General features: G+C 38.2%; 2 protein-coding genes across 2 annotated transcripts; one reads left to right on the top strand and one right to left on the bottom strand.

Annotated features, from left to right (window-relative positions):
• Positions 1 to 323: 323 nt before the first annotated feature.
• On the top strand, positions 324 to 1,179 carry LOC149817901 (putative defensin-like protein 3). Its single transcript, XM_089986110.1, has 2 exons — positions 324 to 396; positions 765 to 1,179. The coding sequence occupies exons 1-2, from the start codon at positions 324 to 326 to the stop codon at positions 935 to 937; spliced, it is 246 nt and encodes an 81-aa protein (XP_089842236.1). The 3' UTR covers positions 938 to 1,179.
• A 5,066-nt stretch (positions 1,180 to 6,245) lies between these two features.
• LOC149817900 (putative adenylate kinase 6, chloroplastic) lies at positions 6,246 to 22,571 on the bottom strand. Its single transcript, XM_089984236.1, has 5 exons — positions 22,028 to 22,571; positions 20,810 to 20,950; positions 10,345 to 10,617; positions 9,585 to 9,745; positions 6,246 to 6,947 (listed from the first exon to the last, which is right to left on the bottom strand). The coding sequence occupies exons 1-4, from the start codon at positions 22,331 to 22,333 to the stop codon at positions 9,602 to 9,604; spliced, it is 864 nt and encodes a 287-aa protein (XP_089840362.1). The 5' UTR covers positions 22,334 to 22,571; the 3' UTR covers positions 6,246 to 6,947; positions 9,585 to 9,601.
• Positions 22,572 to 22,933: the final 362 nt, after the last annotated feature.

The following is a 22,933-nucleotide window of genomic DNA, read 5'->3' as shown; positions in this document are numbered from 1 at the left end:
ATTTGGTGGTACTGACATGACCTCCTCCGTACAAGATGTGTGGTGGTAATTTTCAATATTACTCCTAATGGTAATTTTCAATATCACCTGATCCCAACCCCCTCAACACAGCCTCATAAAATGAGAGTTTTGGGAGCCATGGTTTAGACTAAACATGCATGGATGCTGTAAAGGGTGTCGGCACGAAATGGCATTTACGTAATTTTTTGATATGACCGGTCCTCTTTTTTCTCACTATTAAATTACGGTTTTGTCCATGCAAGGATGGTATATTTCCTATAAATAGGGGTGTAAGGGAGGAGGGGTGTTGTCCATAGAAAACAATGGCGTCCTCCGAGAGCAAGAGAAGCCTTCTCCCTGCCTGCCTTCTGCTGGCCTTGCTTCTACTGGCCTTCGGTATACATTCACACCTTTCTCTCTCTCTCTCTCTCTCTCTCTTAATGATACAACATTGATCAACTTCAGTGAATTGATTCCTCAAGGGAAAATACAAGATTGATCAACTTCAGTGAATTGATTCCTCGAGGGAAAAAAAGAACTGTTGATTAAATTGCTTACATTCTCTTCTGTGTTTCTTAGTGGTGACATTCACCAGTAAACAACATAATTGTGCTCAAAGATATTCTCTTCCATGTGAAACCATTGTGCTCAAAGATATTGTAAAATAGTGTGCAACATAATTGGCTTCTTATTAAAATACAAGTATCTAGATTAATTTGAAGGCATTGGCAACATCTAATATTTTTTCTAAGCTAATTGAACAGGGCGGGTGGAAAAGGTCGAGTCAAGGACCTGTTCATCACCAAGTAGGAAGTTCAAGGGTCTGTGCTTCAGTGACAGAAACTGTGAAAACGTCTGCCACACTGAAGGCTTCCCTGGTGGAGACTGTGGGGGCTTTCGAAGGCGATGCTATTGCCAGACTCCATGCCCAGTTTAAAACTAGTACCTCTTCTTCTTCCTACAGTAGCCTTTTTGGGCAGGGAAGGAATAAAAGCAAGTTGGGGAGTACTGTTTCTGTGTTGTGATTTGTGGTGCTGCTGCTGCTGCCTTGGGCATCCTGTTTTCCCTTTTTCTGTGTGCTTTTATGTGAGACAAATAAAATGATGGCAGTGTTGTGATGATGTACGCTGGCGTTGCCCTAGTTTTAGTATGAAACTAAATATACCCTTAATAATATGAGTATGGAGTTTTTTTTATATATAATTAGAGGAAAGGGTGATGCAAATATACTTGAATGAAATATGGTAAAATGAAACATGATAAATAGGTTTTTCAGCTTTTTAGGAGCTTTTTTATTTTTATTTGCGATTCTCACTCAGAGACTTATTCAGCATGCTCAATTTACTAAGAATCTACATCCAGATCATGTGTTTTCAATAAAAACAAAAAAATCAAAAAACCTATTTAGCATGTTTGCATCAAGAGAAACCGTGGGTGTGCTGCAGACATCCTGACCCAGATTTAGAGGTGCCGCGTTAACCATGAGCCTGTTTTGGTGATTGGGGTGTAAAACTTCATGAGAACTCTCTTGTGATCACCAGGAATAGTTTTCTCTTGGCTTCAACCTTTTAGTGAAGGGCGTATACCCCGAGCATCAAACTCGCAACGCTGTTCAACTTGAATGCCTTAAGCTAGCCCACCCAGTCAGGTGTATAGAGCTTGGTGGGGAATTGAATATAAAGTGGAGATGCAAATGGTTGGGTTTAGGATCCAAAATACATTGGGAGTCGGGTCGGTTCAGATCCGAGGCAGCTAAATTTTGCAAATTCCTTTTCCTGGATCCGACCCATTTGCAACCTTAGTCCTTTGGAGCCTTCCATGTTAGTGCTTCATTCGCAATTCGTGCCCTTAACTTGTTAAAGTTGCTCTTATTTGTTGCTTAGTGGATCCTATGTGCGAATGCAGGTGTTTGGATAAGTTTTGCATTTCGCCCATTAAAAAATATGCTTCTACTTGCTCACCAAAACTCCCACTGAAGATCATCAATTATAAAATTTGGCCGAGCAATGTTTTTAATTGATTTTTTTAAGAAATAAATTTAATATATAGTAGAAATAGAACAAGAAAAGATGTGTAGAAACTTTATTTTTTAAGTTAGATAAGCATTCATAATTTTAAAATTTTAGGAAAAATAAAAATTATCATTTTTTCCCTTTTTTTTTAATGTGCATTACATCTCACTTGAGAAACTTTAATATGTTATTTGAATTTCATAGCAGACTTACACCATTGGTAGATGCTATAGAGAGAATGCAGGATCAGGTGAAATCACATTGCTCAAAGTAAATGTGACACCAAGTATTATTGCAAAACACGTGTTAATAGGCCCCAAATATGTTTTGGGGTAAGGCTGCGAAACACATTTTCTGTCAAATGTGATTTCTCTTGATTAGGGATGTCAATGAATCAGATTTTATCTGATATTTGATATCCGATATCCGGCTTTATTAGATAAGCTAAAGCCATATCCAATTATAATTGATACAGATATGCATTTGATTTTTTGCTACTGAATCTGAAACATATCTGGTATGAAATCAAATTCAAATCCCGTTTAGCTAACATCCAATTAGCTGAATATGGTATCGGCGTCTGATTCAAAACCTAACTATTTAGGTTTCTCATTTCAATCATATATATATATATATATATGAGTTAATCTAACATTAAACTAGTTGTGTTTAATATTAGATGAATTCAAACTTATGAAAATGACTAAAACACTCAAAATAATAACATTTTAAAAAATACAAGGTTACTTTTTAATGTCAAAAAGATAACTTTAATGGTTGTGTAAAGTTATTTTTTTAAAAAAGTGTTTAAGTTTTCAATTCCTTCCAAGATCAAAAGACTTATAATGCCTAAAAAATAAAGAATTTTAAAAAATATTATTCTTTCAAAAATGTTTTAATCGTAAGGTTGAATCAATCTATAATATTAAACAAAACTACTTAATGTTAGATTAACCATATATATATATATATAGTGAGCGGTTGTTGCTTGATTCATAGGTGCTTAATGAAAACACTCCTATGTTAACCGTTGGTCAGCATTTATTTTTTAGCACAAACACACGTTTTGAGGCAAAAAGCACTTTTGCCGGTGCTTCAAAACCCCACCACCCCACTGAAACCTTTTATTTTAAAACAGTGTGCCCCCACTGGGGGGTGTTTTAGCGACGTTTTGAAGCATCACTAAAGGTCCCAGCAAAACTGGGACCTTTTGCTTTGCACACGTACGTTTCTTTGAATGCTCTGCACATTGAACGTCCATCACGCGCGGCTTGAATGCGAGGCACACGTGCGTTTCCTTGAAACGCTTTATGAATTAAGCAGCTACCACTTTATATATATATATATATATATATATATATATATAAAGAGAAAGAGAGAGAGAAAAAGAATGACCCATGCTTTGGACTCAAAATTACTCGAGAGGCCATACTTTAAGAAAGAGCAACCTGTTTGGCCTTTTGCTAAGATAAGGCTGGTGGGTCAATGGACTATTGTATCCCAAACCAAACAACCCAAGCCCTACAACACCCGTCAAACAAAGAGGATCAGGTCCAAGGAACGGTATCAGAACCAAATGAATATGCCCCTTGTTTTGGACGGTATCAGAACCTCAAGGCAAAAAGATGCCGTTCATCATGAAAATGAACGGTATCAGAACCAAATGAATATGCCCCTTGTTTTGGACAATTTTCAGCAGTCCAGTTTTGCATCATTGATGCCATTTAAGAACAAAGCCTGTGAACTGCCACGTTACGTATCTGCATATGACTGCACTCCATGTCTAATAATAATGACCGAGTTATGGAGGTGCAGGTAACGTATCCTGCAGCATATCTCCATTTGATCAGAGCGAGCTGCATAATAGTATGCTAGTAGCTCATTTGGATGACAGGTGGCAAAATAAAAATTTAACAAACTTGGTTTTACCTCAAAACCAAGTTTTTGGATAATTTGGTGTCTTAAAAACTTGATTTTTTAAGTGTTTGGTTGACCATGGCAAAAATTCAAAAAAAAAAAAAAAAGTCAACCATTTTTTGCTCACTCACTGGTCATAAAATATCTGGGATGGTACCAGCCACCAACCATCCATTTTTTGAATGGTAGCCAGTTAGAAAATGGTTAAAAGAAAAAAATAATGCTTAAAAAAAAAGGATAGGGCTGAAAATGGCTAGGGTGGTGATGGCCGATGTCCAATCCCAAGCCAGCTATTTTTTGGCAAATGACTAACTGGAAAATAACTAATACCAACCACGAAGATAGTATCCAGCAAGGGAAGTATCAGCCCAGCCAAACAGCCTATGAAGTTATAAAATTAAAAAAAAAAAAGAAAAAGAAAAAACTTTTATAGCTTCCTACCCGTCATCCACCAGAAATGGCCATACTAGAAAGAGGTTTAGGTGGTTGTGTGAGGCAAGAGGAAGACGAAGGGGATGGGTGGGGATTGGGACCTCCTGCTCTGATAAACCAGGTTTTGGAAACCTGGCCTTCTGAAAAACAAAGGGCCTATTTGCATGACAGGGCAAAACCAGGTTTCTAAAGAAACCTGGTTCAGCAAGTGTAAGGGCTCCGCTTGTTTTGTAGGAGCTGTTAGTAAACGTCACCATGTGTTGGACATTGCAAGTTCAAAACCCAAGGGTACGTTGTGTAACTGGTGGGGTCGGACTAATCCCAGCTTGCCTGTCAAGTGTGGATGATTTTTGGTCTCAAAACTCTAAACAAACAAATAAATAAAATAATTTTCGAGACAACCATCAGCTAGAAAATGGTCAGGCTAGTGCTTCCTTTGTCGGGCAACAACGGCCTGCCCATTTCCTGGCCGGAAAATGGCCCGCCAATTCAAAACACAAAAAAAAAACCTTAATACCAAATAAAAGGGGGTGGCTGGTCATTTCCGACCAGTGGATGTTTGGAAAATGGTCGATCACTATTTATCTAACAAAAACGAAAAAAAAAAATTTGGGTTTGGGTGTCATCCAAACAGTACCTAAGGTTGCCAGGTTTTCACAAACTTAGATTTACGTTATCCAAATGGGCACATTTCCAAGGGTTTCACAACAAAACTTGGTCTTCAATAGCATCCAATCAGGAACTAAAGAGATAATTGGAGGCCGGGGTCACAGTAACGACATAGACCCTACATTATGAAGATTAGCTCTGTTCATGGTCATGTAAATTATTACATGGCTCATCTTGCACTTGCGGGTGAGGAACGCCAACGAGTTAAACCAACCCCTGGATTGGTTTCGTACATGATAGTTAATTGTACAGTTCAATGTTGTCAGTATCGGTATCGACCCTGAATCGTTTGGCCACCCATTCAGTTGTATCAGCAAATACCGATACTCAAGTGAATCATTCTGTATTGGCCAAAAAATAAAAATATTATGTGTCAATCATAACATGACACGTGTTAAAACTATTAAAATAATATTAAGAATTAATTTTTAATATTTTTACATTTATTAAAAAATAGCTGATTCAGGGGTGAAGCGTATCAATTTCTGCTGATGTGCACCAATACTAATAACATTGGTACAGTTACATATAGTTCTCAATAAACTAGCAGGGGTATGCCTAACTCCAGCTTGCCTTTCATCAGAAAAGAATGGCCGAGTTAATTTCTCCCAAATTGGCCATTCATATCACTATTGGATGCGAGCGAGCCCTTTTCTCTTCCTATAAGCATCGTCAAGGAAGTGAGTTTTCCATCAAATCAATGGCCTCCTCGAAGATCATTAGAAGCCTTCCGCTCCCCCTTCTGCTTGCTTTGCAGTTCTCTCTCTCTCTCTCTCTCTCTCTCTCTCTCTCTCTCTCTCTGCTACGCTGTTGATAAACTGTTAATTGGGGCAATGAGGAAGCTAGTGAGGTATAAACCAAAATGCTAATCTCTTATGTGTTTCTTTATGACGTGTGTTCAAAAGTTCCTTTATACAAGAATAAAAATTATTAGACTTAAACATACAATCATCGCCTTTAGGACCTGTTTCTTTCATTCCCACTCTTCCATGCGAAAGGGAACAGATTTCTAGAAACCCTGCCAGTAGACATTCCCATGAAATTCCTTTCATACAGGCGAGGGGTATTAAGGGATTTGCAAAGAAAAAGAGAAAGATGATGAGAAAAACTGAGACCCACTTATACTAGCATGGCACTTTTCCACCATCATGGTTGGATGTTTGTTTCACCCATAAGCAAAAAAAAAAAGGCCAGCTCAGCACTTTCCCTTGAAAATTACACAAAACAAAAACAATTCAACTAATATTAAAACCCTTTTAATGACAGGAACATATAAAACTTTGTTCATAGTAAAAATGATTTTCCCTTTAGTATGTAGGAGAATAAGATGATCAATATTTTGTATGGAAAAGTTTGCAGCAATGCCAACCATGAATGTATGCCCCTCATATTGTATTACTTGTGATGCTCTACATAGAGAATGTGGGGCTCAGATCCTCATCTTAAATATGTCTGTAGGCTATATATATAAAGATTCTACAAGAAACTTGACATGATTGAGATAGTCAGCCATACTTCTATCTTTCTAACATCTTGTGGTTTCTTTTCCATTTCAAGTATGAACAGGCTAGATTGTAACGCATGGAATCATTCTAATGCAACACGTGTATCTGGACGTTAGTGTACAAATGATTTGGCTGAGAACTCATTCAGTTAAGGTTGCCTTAATCCAACTTAGTGCAAGTTGATTAAATCTTCCAGGCTAAACGTTTGTGGCTCCACTTAGACGGGAGTGACACAAGAAGAGACCCAACAAACATACTTGATTAGTTCTTGGTTGTACAAGACAGATTCAATTTGTGAATGCCACAAAGGATAATTGCTGTGATCTTAACTTATCCAAAATGAAGCTTCAGAATGCATTTTATCATATTGCAGGGGCTCGTGCGGCTGATGATGAAGGAAACGATGAAGGTCCTATAGACAGAAAAGCCATGGGTGAAGAAGGTGAGCAAACTTTGAGACAGACACAGCAATAGACCATTATGGCTTTAATACCATGAAAGGAGCAGAAAGCAACAAGCAAAATGAGGGAGTCGAATTAGAAACTCAACCTCTCATGTATCCATCCCAAGTGCTTGATATCACTCATATCATATATTTTTTAATACTGATTTAATTTGCCAAGATTTAGTCCTACTTGGATGCATACAAGAAGTTCCCTAAAACACATGAAGTACACTCACAAATACAGGATTTAAAGAAAACAGATTGGCTATTCCTCTATCATGAATCGTTTCTAGGCTTTCTGGAGTCTCTTCCTGTCCATATGATCTATAGATTTTCTCCTATGCTCTCAAGCTATGTCACATGGGTGCGGGTGTGGGGATTCGGCACTTCCAAAAAACCTAGGTGCGGGGGTGCGGCAGGGGCAAAAATGTATATATATATATATATATATGTATGTATGAATGTATGGTAGCTGTTAAGGTCCATGACATTTATGCATGTTAGCAAGTTCACCACAATTTTATGCCCCTAACAAATTTAAAAATTGATATGGTGATTAGGTGTATTAATTGTCACAATTATGGACATTTTAGTAATTTTTATTAGGAAAACATATTAATAATTGTGCATTTTGAATGCACAGCTAATAAGTGTGTAACTTATTTTTACACAAAATTGCAAAAATAGCTACGGGTGTCCATTAATGCATGGAACCGCCAAGTCATTTTTAAACTTCAAGGGTGTATTTTATGGTCATGTGTTAACACCTGCAGATGGCTATGCAAGTCAACACACTTATTAACTTCCTAGACTGATCCCTCTTCATGAGAAGCCTTTTGTTTTATGTTTGCAGAGGCATCGATTTTTTTTTAGATGTACATCTGAATGTGTGCCCAACTTGCTTTTTACCATTTTTTATCTTATATGGTTGTCTCCAAAGATGAAAGTGATGAGTTGTGGAGCCTGATTCATTGTTTTTGCCCTTGCAGAAAGGGGGTCCGGGACCGCGGGAGGGGGTCCAGGGGGCCCGCCCCTGGCGGGGGGTTATAGGGGAGCAGCGCCCCCCCCCCCCCCCCCACACACACACACACACACAAGATTTTTTTTTTAAATTCCGCAGCCCATTTCATAGGGCAATTTTTTTTTTTAAATCCAAAAAAAATTGGACCAAAATGACCCTGGGTGTGGTCAACGCACCCAGGGTCAGGTTGACCGCACCCGCGTCGACGCAGGTGCGGCACCCTGCTAGCCGAATCCCTGTTACATAGCTCTCAAGCCAAATGCTTCCTCACTATTACATAATTTTGCAATGTCAGCTAATTCTTTCCCCAGCCATTTAACAGGGTAGGCGGAAAATGTAAAGGCAAGCACCTGTTCATCACCAAAGTAGGAGGTTGCATGGACTGTGTTTCAGTGACAGAAACTGCAGAACTATCTGCCACACTGAAGGCTTCTCCGGCAGAGATTGCCAAGGCTTCCGAAGGCTATGCCTTTGCCTGAAGCCATGCCCAGTCGAAAACTAGTAGCTCTTGTTCTTCCTACACCCTTTTGACCATGGAAGGAATAAAGCAACTTGGGAGTGCTCTCTCTCTCTCTCTCTCGTATGCTACCTTGGACCCTGCTACTTTCCCAATGTTTTCCCTTTTGATTGTGCTTTTATTTGAGACAACTAAAATAGTGTCAGTGTTGTGGTGACAGGCTGGCGTCATCTTAGATTTAGGGACTAAATGTATCCTTCCTAATATCAGTATGGAGTTGACTACATCCTTTCTCATGAATGCTTAGTGGCTAATTCATGTGGTTGGCCTATCAGGGGGTTGTCATATGTTGCTTTATGGCTGACTAAAGGAATCAGAAACCATCATTAAAATATATTATCCTGCAAGCAAAGTAACCCAATTTGCAAAATATTGGGTTTTCCTTTATTATGCAAGCTTAAGATTTTTAACTTGTGCACAATTACATGAGCAGCATCAATGCCAACTAATTGGTGACAAACCAACAAAGATGGAAGAACTATACATGGGGCAACTAAATTATCAACAGATCTATCATTTCTGTATTCATAAGACTAAAGTTTAGCTTTCTACATGCCTTCAATAGTAAAGAATGAAGTAGGTCCACTAGCAATGGAAGATATTTTACCCAATTCACTGCCAGCTTTCCCATAAACTACACATTCAGTTTACCCTTTCCATCACCTGAAATTCATAAATCTAACAATTTTTCTCAAGAAAAACAGTCTATATATCGTTTATTTTAGCCAGTTTCAAAACTTTGAACATGTTGGTCTTCCTATGGGTCAATAACAAAGTACTTAAAATATAACGGTGGTACAGCACATAAAAAGAAACTCATCTTAATGTGGCCAATATTTGGATGGTTACAAAATGATAAAGCAATAAAAGTTAAGAAAAGTTTTTCTGATCAACTTTTGTGCATATACACCCTGAGGCGACATGCAGCAAAATCAATTGTATAACTCCAACCCAACTACCAAAATCCAATGCCCAATGCCAATCTCTTGGATGGTAGCTAAACTTGTGAACTTTATTCAAAAAATTTTACTGATGTTTTCATACGCTGCACGAGATTACAACTCACCTCATCAATGTGCAATTTCAAGCTGCAGCACTCTGCTTATGATCATGGTCTTTAAGATTGAGAAGTTCCAGCAACTTTGGCCAACTCTCTGGGATACCACCTGGCAAATTGAACTCGAGCAGTTTCCCTCTAGCACGATAAAATTCCTCCACAGGCTGGCCCTGCATAAAGATAATCACCAACTTTGGTGTATTACTTCACAGAATGATACAAGTAACAATCCAGAGCACTTTCTGTTCCCAAAAATTGTGAGAAAGAAGATACCCATAGAAACCAAAAAAGGAACCATTTGATCCCCTGCTAGCAATTCGGCAAGATGATAATGTCATCAGGGTTTCAAAGATAATGAAATAAGAGAACCATACACCTAAGGCTAAGACACATGGGAGAAATTCAGAATTGTGGACTACGTTGATGATATAATCTCAAGAGGTGAGGTAAGAACCACCAAGTCGCTGGTGAACTTCACAAACAGAATCATGAGAACAGTCAGATGACAGCAGAAATAGCAATATATGGACAGTAAAAAATATGGCCTCTTTTAAACTCCAAAGTACTAAATTCAGTCAGACAGCATCAAGAAACAGATCTGACTTTAATAATTCCAATACTGCTAGTTTTTTTTTCAACAAAGCACTTTTATGATCTTGAACACCACACATTGACATAGTTCTACCAAAATCTTCACACAGAATGCAAAAAAGTGGGGGAATGGGAAAAACAAACAGATCAAAGGGTTAGATGAAATCCTGTACACTACCATGTCATTATAGATGCGGAGCCGTTCCTTTACTACTTCTTCAGTATCATCTGCACGAGTGATGAGCTTTGATGCACAGTGTGGGGGTGGCAGAAGAGGAGCCATGCATAACCCTGGTCTACCATTCTCATCCTCCATTTTGATGGATGCCACGTTAAAGTTCCCTCCACACTGGCTGCAAATCCTTCTCCCAATGCACTTCGCAACCAATACATCTTCTCTGAGCTTCAGGTTTATCACCAGGTCAATTTCAGTTACTCCATCCAAAATTTCCTGCAAGGGATTAAAAAATGGAAAAAATCAATGACAAGAGAACCAGAAACTAGCTCATGCCAAGTGGTGCATACACTTCCTCCCCAATAATTCACTGATTTAACAGTTAACTCATTAGTAGCTGCTTTAAGGCAAGTCAGCTATCACATTAAGTACATTTTCAGAACATCAAAAGATGAAACCAAATCACACCTTGTAGCACAGGTGCTCAAAAAACACCATTTTCTTCAGTATGCTGATTTAACTGTTTCAGCCAGCAAAAAATGACACCAATTTCAATAAAACTAACCGTGATCCATCTCTCACATTTACCAAAAGGCTAAATGAGATGAAATTGTCCAACACAAGGGATATATAACAAATTAGTCCAAGTGCCTTGTTATTCCAAAATTACATCCAGACCAGAACATAAAGGTACACAGCTATGACACATGGGTACGGGTACGGTTGCTGATATGGAGGGTACGACACCGCAAGTTCAAAAAATGTGGGTATGGGGACACAGCTATATATATATATATATATATGTGTGTGTGTGTGTGTGTGTGTGTGTGTGTGGTCGGGGATGTCTGTTTCATTTAAAAATGTTTCAAAGGGGATGTTTGTGTCTTTTCTTTTTTACAAGGGGTAAAATGATTTTTTTTTAAAACAAGGGGTGATTGAAATTGTCTTTTAATTTTTAAGGGAAGGGGGCACTTTGTAACCCCATTTCCATTCCCACCGCCTCTCTCTCTCTCTATGTGAAGAAGAAGAATGAGAAGGAGGAGGAGCCGCTGCTGCTGCTCTCTATCACTCGATCTCGATGTGAAGAAGAACGAGAAGTCGTTGTTGTTGATGCTGCTCTCTCTCTCTCAATGTGATGAAGGAGGAGGAGGACCCCGTACCTTCTCTCTCTCTTTGTATACAAAGGAGAACAAGCAAGAGAAGAAGACAAAGAAGCAAGGAGGAGGTAGGTACCTTTCTCTCTCTCTCTTTTCTTTCTTTTCCTTTTTCCTGTTTCTGCTCCTCTTTTTCTTCCTCCTCTCTTTGTTCTTCTTCTTCTCCCACTGGTTAGGGTGGAGACGGGAAAAAAATAAAAGAAAAAGAAAAGAATAGAGAGAGAGAGAGAGTTGGGGTTCGGGTTGGGTCTCAGTTGGACTCGATCCGACCCAAGCCCAGCACGTACCCGTGCTACGCCCGGTACCGGCACCGGTGTTGATATGGGTACATGGGGCCTTTTATTGTGTCTATGTCACATAGGTACACAGCCTTCATCAAGTCCTTGTCATTTGGATTCTTATATTTAGGGGGACAATCAGACCAGAGCTATGTCACCTAGGTGCGGGTGAGGGTACATGGAGGGTACGACATGGCAATTCAAAAAAATGTAGGTATGGGGACACGGCTATATATATATATATATATATATATCCAAAATAAATTGAATATAATATATTGTATACTAAAAATATTGTTAAATAATGTGTTGTATATATATATTTGTTCTATACAAACCGAAATACTCATTAGGGGTATTTCAGTCATTTCACTCATGTAATAGGTGTCGGCCTAGTAGAAGTTGTTTTTCTTTTTATTTTATTTTCTTTCTTTTTTTCTTTTATATTTAATTTGTAATATGGCTGTTGGGGCAAACCAACTAGTTGTTGCGCTGCTCCCAATGGTCATAAATATGACTGTTGGGGGCTAGCCCGATGGCTAGTTGGGCTGCCCCCACTCTCTCTTCTTTGTATTATAAATAGGAGTTTTCCCCTTTGTATTCCTCAGTGCTTAATCATTTTATGAATCAAACTTATATTATTTATCTTTTGTATTGGCCCTTAGTGGCTAATGCATGCATGTGTTGTGCTATTGAGGTTATTCTCCCTTTGTGATTGTATTGTCCCTTGGTGGACTAGTGTGTATGCAGTATGCACTCTATTTGTGTTCTTTTTAACCCTTATTGGGTTCTCTCTTGTATTTTTGCTTGTTTTATTACATGGTATCAAGGCTCTTGGGATTGTGTAAAAGCTTCTCCAAATATTCTCCACATTCCTTGGTTCGTTCTCTATCAACATGGGCGAAAAAGAATTCATGACGGTGAGTCACATTTAAGCTAAACGACTCTAACTATTTGATGTGGGCCACCGCTATGGATCAACATATTAAAGGCAAAAGGCTATGGGGGTATGTGAGTGGTACTATATATAAACCACAACTCATACTCACAAAAAAAGATGGTGACAAAAGAATACCACATCAAAGTGGAAGATAGGAAAGTTGAAAATGCTCAAATTCTAAGTATGGATCTCAAAATTGCGACAAGTATAGTCAAATTCAAAAAAGCAATAGAAGCTTAGATTTTTGCAAAAAGATTTGGCACGAAAATATTTTCTTCAAGAGAAAATTCAGATGATTAAACAAGGAGATAAGAGTGTCATAGACTATCATGATTCTCTCACCTCTTTAAGATGAGTTGGTTTTGTTTAAACCTAAGTAGGAAGGCTCTACTATTGAAATGAGGCAAAAGCAACTTGTGGAGGAACACTTGTTTATGTTCCTATTTAGGTTAAGACCCGAATTTGAGCAAGTTAGGTTCAATATCTTACATAGGACCACTACCACCGTTCTTGATAATGCTTTTAGAGAGGTGTACCAAGCCGAAGCCGAGACCCGACTTGGCATGACTAAAGAGAGTGAGGAGGTTCTACCCGTGTCAAGACCCGACAATCATGTTAAAGCATACAAACCTCCCCATTTTTTGAAGAATAATAATGGAGAAGGGAAGAGAGTTACTGAATATTTTTACCTGGACACATCAAACCGGAGTGTCCCAAGCTCAAAAAAAAGATAGCAACCGTTGAAGAGACACCACCCAAAAAAAGGTGATGAATCTATCATGAAAGGAGGGGACCTTAAGGATTTTATTCATCATTTAGCCGAAGCATTACAACTATTCCTTAAGACTTCCTTCACATCTACTTTCGGTGTTGCCATATCTACTACCTCTCCTTCAAGTACGCTTTCTTGAATTCTTGACTCCATTGTCTCCTTTCACATGACTCCTTTAGAATCCCTCTTATCTAAATGTACAAAAACATTTTATAATTCTTGTGTTTCTACGGCTGATGGAACTAATTTAGAAATTAAAAGTATTGAAACTTTCTCAACATTTCGAAAAAATTTCAAGTACCTAAAGTTAGAGTTGTTCCAAAGCTCAATTTTAACTTATTATCAATTTCTTAAATTTTGGATTATGGGTATGAGGTCTCCTTCTTATCAAACAAATGTTGGGTGCAACAATGCCAATCAGGAAAACTGATTGAGAAGGCTATAGAAGGAAAAATCTCTACTACATGGATTATCTTCATCTTCTAAAAAAACCATTTTGTAATTTTGTTAAAGAAAAAGATATTTTTGTGTGGCATCAAATATTAGGTCGCCCTAATGTATTTAAATTATCTTTTTTTCTGTTTTTGAAAGACTAGTTCATATCTAATGACTGTATTCTTGGAAAAATGAAAAAAAATTCTTTTAGATCTAGAACTTTTATCTCTACTAAACCTTTTGAACTCGTTCATTTGGATGTATGGGGACCAGCTCCGGTCATGTCAAAATGAGGAATTTCTTATTATGTTATATTTATTGATGATTATACTGAGTATACTTGGATCTATTTTCTTTGGCAAAAATATGATGTATTCTCATGTTTCAAAGAATTTCATAACATTGTGCAAAATCGATTTCAAACAAATATTGTTATCTTTTGGTCGAACTCAAGAGGAGAATATTTGTCTTAATGATTTTAAAAATTATTTGAAAGAAAGCGGGATTTCACCAAGGTTGTTTGTATCGTACAATACAGTACGATACATATTGTATCAATGCAAGAGATCAATATTGTATCTAGATACGGTTGTGTATCGTAGGTGTATACAGTGCTTGCGGACTTAAAATGGGCAAAACTGTGCTTTTATATTTTGAGGTTTTAAATAGTTTTTTAGGACTGAAACCCTCATTTGTATCTTGAGAAAATGTACACTTCAAGAGACTTATCTCACAAGTACTTTCTCCAAAAGAGGGCATTGACCCTCCAACAAAATGATATGACCATTCGGGAGTACTTTGCCGAACTATCCTCTATTTGGGACGAGCTTGCCATCCTTGAACCAAAATGGAGTGGAGAAGCAATCGAATTAAGGCACAAACAACTTGAGGAAGACCGGTTCTTCAATTTTCTAAATGGTCTTAGACCCGAATTTGAACAAGTTCGGTCCTCTCTTCTCTCCGCTTTTATATCTCCCTCCCTTGAAGATGTTATCACCAAGCTAAGTGGTGAAGAAACCCGTATGGGGATTAGCAAGAATAATCCTAGCATTCTTGTTACCTCTTCTACTCAAGAAGATGGTGAAATGATTAATGTCGTGTCAAGACCGGGGAATAACGTGAAGACCTATAGACCTTCTCATTTCAAGAACCAAGGAGGAAATAATCGGTATGGCAAAAGGGACTATAGCAAGTTGACTTGCCACTTTTGTAAAGAACCAGGACATATCAAACCTATATGTCCTAAATGGAAGAAATTAATTGCAACGGCTATGGCATCCCAAGCAGAAGAATGACCTCCATCAAGTGAGTCTCTTTTCCTTCAACAAATCGTAGAAGCTTTGCAACCACTTCTCAAGGGAGGCATTTCCGGAGCCACCATGTCATCTTCTTCCCCTGGTAAGACATCTTGGCTTTTAGATTCCGGGGCATCCTTTCACATGACCCCAAGTACTTGCTCTCTTTCAAATTTTTTTAAAAATTCTCTTCCATCCTTTGTCTCAACCGCGAATGGAACACCTCTTGAGATTAAAGGAATAGGCAATTTTGAAAGACAAGAGTTTTTTGTTCCAAAAATTCGTCTTATCCCAAAACTTAATTTAAATCTTTTTTCCGTCTCTCAACTCTCGAACCATGGTTGCGATATAAAGTTCTCTTCTAATAAATGTTGGATACAGGATCGTCAGTCCGGGAGATTGATTGGGGAAGGCTCTAGAAGAGGAGACCTCTACTACGTTGATTTTCTTCAAGTTCCCAAGAGTCAATTTTGTAATGTTATTCAAAACAAATATATTCATGTATGGCATAAGAGATTAGGTCACCCCAATATTGTTAAAATTTCCTATTTGCCTTTTATTAAACATCTTTGTAAAAGTGATTTTATATGTAATGAATGTATTCTTGGAAAAATGAAGTGTTTGCCTTTTTCTCAAAGATCCATGTTTACGACAAAAACATTTGAAATTGTCCATTCTGATGTATGGGGTCCGGCTCCTGTGATGTCAAAGGAAGGATTTTCATACTATGTGATTTTTGTGGATGACTACACTAGGTTTTGTTGGATTTATTTTCTTAAACATAAACATGAAGTTTTTTCAACTTTTAAAAGTTTTCATATGATGATTTTAAATCAATTCAATGGATCCCTAAAAATCCTTAGGTCCGACTCTGGAGGAGAATACATCTCAAATGAATTCAAAAGTTATCTTGAAAATTTTGGTATTCTTCACCAAAAATCTTGTCTGAAAATCCCCCAACAAAATGGGTTAGCCGAACGAAAGCATAGGCACATCATTGAAACAACTAGGACTTTACTCATTTCATAAAACATTCCAAAGAATCTTTGGGCTGAGGCAGCCCTTACCTCTGTCTATCTGATAAACAGACTTTCATCGAAAAATTTAGGCAAAACTTCTCCTTTTGAAAAATTATACGAGAAGGAACCTGATTATAGCAGGTTAAGGGTCTTTGGATGTAAATGTTTTGTTCTTATAAGAATGACAAACTTTCTCCTAAGGCCATTCCTTGTGCCTAACCCAAAAGGGTTTTCGTTGTTATGATGTCAAAAGTGATAAATTGTATGTTTTCAGAAATGTGAGTTTTTTGGAAAATCTTAGTGGATTCGAACGTTGTGAATCTCATAACGAGAATGTGGATTATTCTTTTCTATTTGATTTACTTAATAAAGACGATGATCCTAATGATGATGAGTCAGATCAAAGTAACCTAAATGAATTTGAAACTGAGGAAAACATCCCCTTGCTCCCTTCACCACATCAACATATTGATGAAGGATTACCTAGAGACCCTATCACCTATACTCATAAAGATCGAAACAACTTTAGAAGTGCTCTTGAAAGATATGATGATACTGGTCCAAGTGCTTCTTAGAGCGAAGTAATCCCTCGTAGAACCGAAAGAAGTAGAAAGACTCCTTCTAGGTTCATTTCCTATGACTCTTTTTCACCTAAATATAGGGCATGTTTTAGTGTCATTCATTCTTATATAGAACCTAGAAATTTTGAAGAAGCACAAAAGTGCCCTGAATGGATTAGTGCAATGGACAATGAACTTTAAGCTCTGAGAAAAGCTAAAACTTGGGAGTTTCAAAATCTTCCTAAAAGTAAGAAAACAATAGGGTGCAGATGGGTTTTCAAAGCAAAGACTAAAAGTGACGGATCCCTTGAAAGATATAAAGTTCGATTAGTTGCAAAAGGATATAGTCAAGAGTATGGTATTGACTATGAAGAAACTTTTGCTCATGTAGCTCGTATAGTCATTGTCCGATGTCTTATAACCGTTGCTTTTATCAACAAGTGGAACATCTATCAAATGGATGTTAAAAATGCTTTTTTAAATGGTGATTTAAACGAAGAAGTTTATATGGATGCTCCACCTGGAATGGAGACTCCCAAGGGGAAAGTGTTTCGCCTTCAAAAGACACTTTATGGTCTAAAACAAGCCCCCAAGGCCTGATATGATAGGTTTAACTCTGTGATGATCGAAAATGGTTTTTGTTTCTTGCTTTACTGACATTGCTCTATTTGTTAGAAAATCCAATGCAGAGATTGTCATTTTATTATTATATGTTGATGACATGCTCATCACTGGGAGTGATTCTAACGGGGTTAAAAGTATAAAATCTATCTTGAAAGATAAATTTGAAATGTCTGATTTGGGTTTTCTAACTTACTTTTTAGGGATTGAAATAGCATACTCTCCTAGAGGATACTTTTTATCTCAAACTAAGCTTGCTTCTGAGATCATTGATAGGTCAGGTATTACAAATGAGAAGCTTTGCGAAACTCCTGCAGTAGTAGGGGCAAAAATGAAAATTGATGATGGGGTTCCTCTTTCAGATCCTACACCCTACAGACAGCTTGTAGGATCATTGATGTATCTGAGTATTACCAGACCAGATATATCCCATGCAGTCCATACTGCAAGTCAGTTTCAGCATGCGCCTACATCAGTTCACATGAGTGTCATCTTGCGAGTCGTAAAATACATAAAGGGTACTCTAAATAAGGGAGTTTTTCTGTCCTCTTCATCCGATTTAAAATTAATTGCTTATACTGACTCTGATTGGGGAGGTGACCCAAATAATCGTCACTCCACCACTGGTTTCTGTGTATTTTTAGGAGACTCACTAATTTCGTGGAGATGCAAGAAGCAACAAAAGGTGTCGCTCTCTTCAACTGAAGCTGAATATCGTGCTATGGCAACTACTACCATGGAGATTGTTTGGATTCATCAACTGCTAGAAGACATGGGGATCACAATAGAAGGGCCCACGAAGGGCCCACCAAGCTGTGTTGCGACAACAAGAGTGCAATCTATATTGCGAAAAATCACACCTTTCATGAGCGGACTAAACACATCGAAATGGACTGTCACTATGTTCGTGAAGCATATCTCCGAGGAGTCATTGATCTCCCTTATGTCACGTCCGAATATCAGTTGGCAAATTTCTTTACTAAAGCCTTGTGCGCTCCGCGATTCAACTTCCTTCTTGGCAAACTATCGGTCATCTTGCCCTAAGTTTGAGGGGGGGGTGTTAAATTATGTAAATCAAACTTGTAATTTCGTATATATATTTTATATATATAAGGTAATACATATACATATATTATATATATGTATTTACCTATTATATATATATATATATATATTCCTATCTTTAGTCTTAGGGGTAGTTTAGGCATTTTACACATTCTTTTTCAAGAATATGTTTTGTATTTTTCTTTTTCTTTATTTCTTTTCTTTTAAATAAATGCATTGTACTCACCTTGGGAGGGGCCCAACACACTAGTCGTTGGACCCCTCCAACGGTCACATTTGTGACTGTTGGAGGGGCTCCAACGACTATGTGGAGCCCCTTCCAAGGTCTCCTAATGCCCTATAAATATGGGCACTCCCTCTTGTATTCTCAGAAGGGTGTTGGGGAATATTGCCCAACCTTTTATTGTTTATGAATCTTATGAGTGCATTTGCACATTTGTGATTTCGTGTTTTGTGCTTTTGTGCACAAGTGTTCCAAGTGTTCTTGGTGTGTGTATGTTCATACATTTATTCTCAAGAATATCTTTCCATCGATTATAGTATCTTGTTAAAGATACTTTTACAGGGCTGCCCCCACTCTCCCTTCTTTGTATTGGAAATAGGAGTTTTCCCCTTTGTATTCCTTCATACTTAAGCATTTTATGAATCAACTTATATTTTTAATCTTTTGTGTTGGCCCTTAGTGGCTATTGCATGCATGTGTTGTGCTATTAAGGTTATTCTCTTTTTGTGATTGTATTGTCCCTCGGTGGACTAGTGTGTGTGCACTCTCTTTGTGTTCTCTTTAACCCTTATTGGGTTCTCTTGTATTTCCGTTTGTTTCATTACAAATATATATTATATATCTAAAATATATATTATATACTGAAAATATAATTAAAATATTATTATGTAATATAATATAATATAAAACACGCAAAATGGTGTGTCCGGTACCCGTACCCGTGTCGACATGGGTACGCCACCTAAAGTGGCGTGTCCCGGTAACATAGTACCAGAGCATTAGAATTATAAAGGCACTCAGCCTTCATCAAGTCCTTGGTAGCTGGATTCTTCCAGTTAGGTTGACAATCCAATCCAAAGGCAAGAACTTATTATTTGAGAGAGGTTTTTTAGCTTGATCAGACAGCTAATGACACAAACAAAAGCATGTTCATCATCATGTAGGAGGATCACGCTGCACATAGCATACAAGATAGAGCTGTTTTTGACATAATAATGTTGCATACATGCAGTCACAGAAGACTACAAGTGATATAGCCTACAAGCACTAGAAAGGTTCAAGAGGCCTCCATTAATTTGGTGTCTAAAATCCAAGAAAACGCAATTCTAATAGAGGATAAAAACCAAAACAATAGACAAGGAAACATATTCTCAGTATAAAGGAAAGTTATTTTGAAGCCAAGAAAATTTGAAAATGTATATATTACAGTACATACTACAAGATGAAAGATTAGATCTATGCAACGTGAGACAATCATAATAAGTCAATATATCATATGTGGCATGTCCTAGGCAAAACAGTCTATTCAGAAGGCACTCATATAAATTTAATGTTGATGAGCATCGAAGTACGTAGAGACAGGAACACGAACAAGTAGACATAAAAGCCAGTCAGTTGTGCACATTTATAGGTGAACCTTAACTATTTATCCACTAGCATTTTTCCTGTTTTTTTCCTCAACAGAGTATAATAAGCTAGGTTGTGCACCAAATCAGTACACTCAGAATCAAATGAAAGCAAAAGATGTCACCATTACCAGCAGAAAATCCACTAACAAACAATCTTTTACATAAAGACAGTCTCTTAAAAGTTGAAGAATATCAGAGAGGCATACAGATCTAATATATGCTGGTCATCCACGAACATCAAGAGTATATGTGAAAAGAAATTATCTGAAAAACTACATGCTGAAAGAACACAACACAAGGTTGAAAGTGCAAAAACAACTATAGATTCGTATTCATGCAATCCAGATATTGCATCGAAATTATCTTGGTGGAGCCAAAGAGGAGATTAGTACATAGAACTTGGCATTAGAAACAGCAGTAATTTTGTTTAGATGTTCATGCAAAGTTGGCAATATCAAGACCTGGAAAAGATTCTCTTCATTTTTTTTATAAAATCATTCTGTAACCAAGGAGCACCTAGAACACGAATAGTGAAGCGTGAAGTTGAAAATGTTCTCAAGTTCTATAAGAAGCATTCTTTCTTTAAAAGTTGCAGATCTATCATAGCTATCAAGAACTAGAATGCCATGTACCACACTACCGAGAAGAGTCTCATCATGAATTGTAAGTAAAAGGTTCTTATCCAATAGATGCTCACCGCTTGTTTTATTGTTCTTGGAAAGCCATCAAGGATGAATCCTGATTCACCCTTTGCTTGGCCATTTTCCAGACGTTTGGACAAAAGGCTTATAATGATTTCATCAGGAACCAGCTTGCCTTTATTGACAATTCCTTCTAGCTGCAAATGGGAAAAAGTCGAGACAACAATAAGTACACAACTTCATCCACAAAATGATAAATCTTGTGTTGCCTAGAAAGTCTTTTTCATCCCACACAAAGATGTCCATGAGCGGTCATAACCGGATTTTGAACATGAATAGTGTGAATTTTGCATCACATGAGCACGAAAAAAAGGGATACCCACAAAAAAAATTCATCACCGTATCACTTTTTTTTACAAAACCAACTCATCTAAGATCCACAAAAATCATAACCATGTCAATCTAAGTTCAATTCTATTGGGTTACTGTATCTCATGTGGGTGGCCCCACCTCTTGAGTTCCCTCTTGTAGAGAGACAAATATAAGGCTTGAATTATGAAGGTCCAGTTTTTACAATGTTTAAGAAGTGGGCATTAAAGTCTCTACACCTTTATTCTTTACAAAAAGAGTTAGGGAGAGTGGTTCTTTGTAAGGTGCGTGATAGAGAGAGATAAGAGAAAGAGAAACCTAGGGCTACTTGGACCATCAAGAGAGCAAGAAAAGGTCATTTTCTATGCAAGAGGGGTCAATTCTCAAGCTTCAGAACTTGAGAATAGGATTGTAACCTAGTTTTCACATAGTGGATTCTTTCGACAACCCATCCCCGTAATTCTGTATTCTTCTTTTGGAGATGGCTTTTCAAGTAGAACTCAGTCTGTGTCTCCCCTGTCTTGCTTTCTCTTGTGGTTTTCTACGTTCTATTGCATTCTTTGGACGTATGTTTGCGATTGTTGAAGTGGTTGCACAAGATTTGGTGCTTTTGCAGTTGATGCGCTTGCACCCAAAAAGTGTTTGTTAAATTTCCTAAAAGACTCACGCTGAAGCGAAGCTTTCTGCATCTCTTGATTTCTTCCCTACAAATTCTTCTCATTTTAAACCTCAATTAGAACTCCCACCCACCTCAATTCTAATGAAAGAAAAAATTAAAGAGACATTTTTCACCATTTTCACGAATTTGTCCTAATCGCACGAATTGACAGAAACGAAGCGGCAACAAGAAATGGGTATCAAGGAAACCCCGTCGAATTGGAACGGAAGGGGGAGGGAGGCGGTACCTGATGAGCAAGGGGGCCGGCCTGCGCGAGCTCGTCGCGAACGAGATCTCCGGTGGCGATGTGGGGGACGCCGAGGAGATGGGAGAGACGGCCCGCGTAGGTGCCCTTGCCAACACCGGGGCAGCCGAGGAACACCCACTGGACGTTCCGGTGCTGCTGCTGCCGCTGCATCGGTGGCTCTCCGTGTGGGTTCAGGGAAATCGCCGCCGTTCGGCTATCTCCCTCCGACACCACGGCGGAGAACCAGCGGGCTGAGGCGGTTCCGGCGGCGGCGAGCGGCTTCAGCACCCGGCGGAGGGCCGCCATCGCAGCCTCAGCGAGCGAGAAAGAGAGAGAGAGAAAGAGAGAGGGGCTTATTTAACGCTGAATTTGATATAAAAAGGAAAAGAATTCGTTGCTTGTGGTTGTTTTGCTTGTAGTAGGGAGGAGAGGAGAGGATCTTTGCTGAAAAAGGGGAAGGTGAGGGATGATGTGGGTTAAATTGAAAGACGATTTTCACGCTAAAATGGGAAAACGGAAACGGAAACAAGGAATCCTTCAGCTGCTGCGCTCTTTCTCATCTTTTCTTTTGTGTGTTTTTTTTAATTAGTTTGCTGGGAGAAACGATCGGTTGACTTATAACAGACTTGTGTAGACTTGTGCCCGATCCGAGTTCTGATTAAGATTCGTAATTTTTCAATGTAAAAATGATAAAAAATATTATTTTACTGAATATAGACCAAGTCTTGTTAATGTAGTTCTTATCGGGTCTGGATATGGTTTCTCTTATGGTGAGTTCAATTAGACTTAGATTCGAAGCTGATACCATACCCGAAAATCAAGGCCGAGTCTGGTTTCACCTGATTCTGAACCAAAACCGATAGGTTGACACCCCTATTTGTTTATTTCAAAAAATGTTGAGATGGA

This window comes from Nuphar pumila, chromosome 13 (genome assembly GCF_984573655.1).
Source record: "Nuphar pumila chromosome 13, dmNupPumi1.hap1.1, whole genome shotgun sequence".
In the NCBI taxonomy this organism is placed as follows: Eukaryota; Viridiplantae; Streptophyta; class Magnoliopsida; order Nymphaeales; family Nymphaeaceae; genus Nuphar; species Nuphar pumila.
Note: the sequence above shows the minus strand (reverse complement) of the source record. Positions and strands in the feature narration are given on the sequence as shown.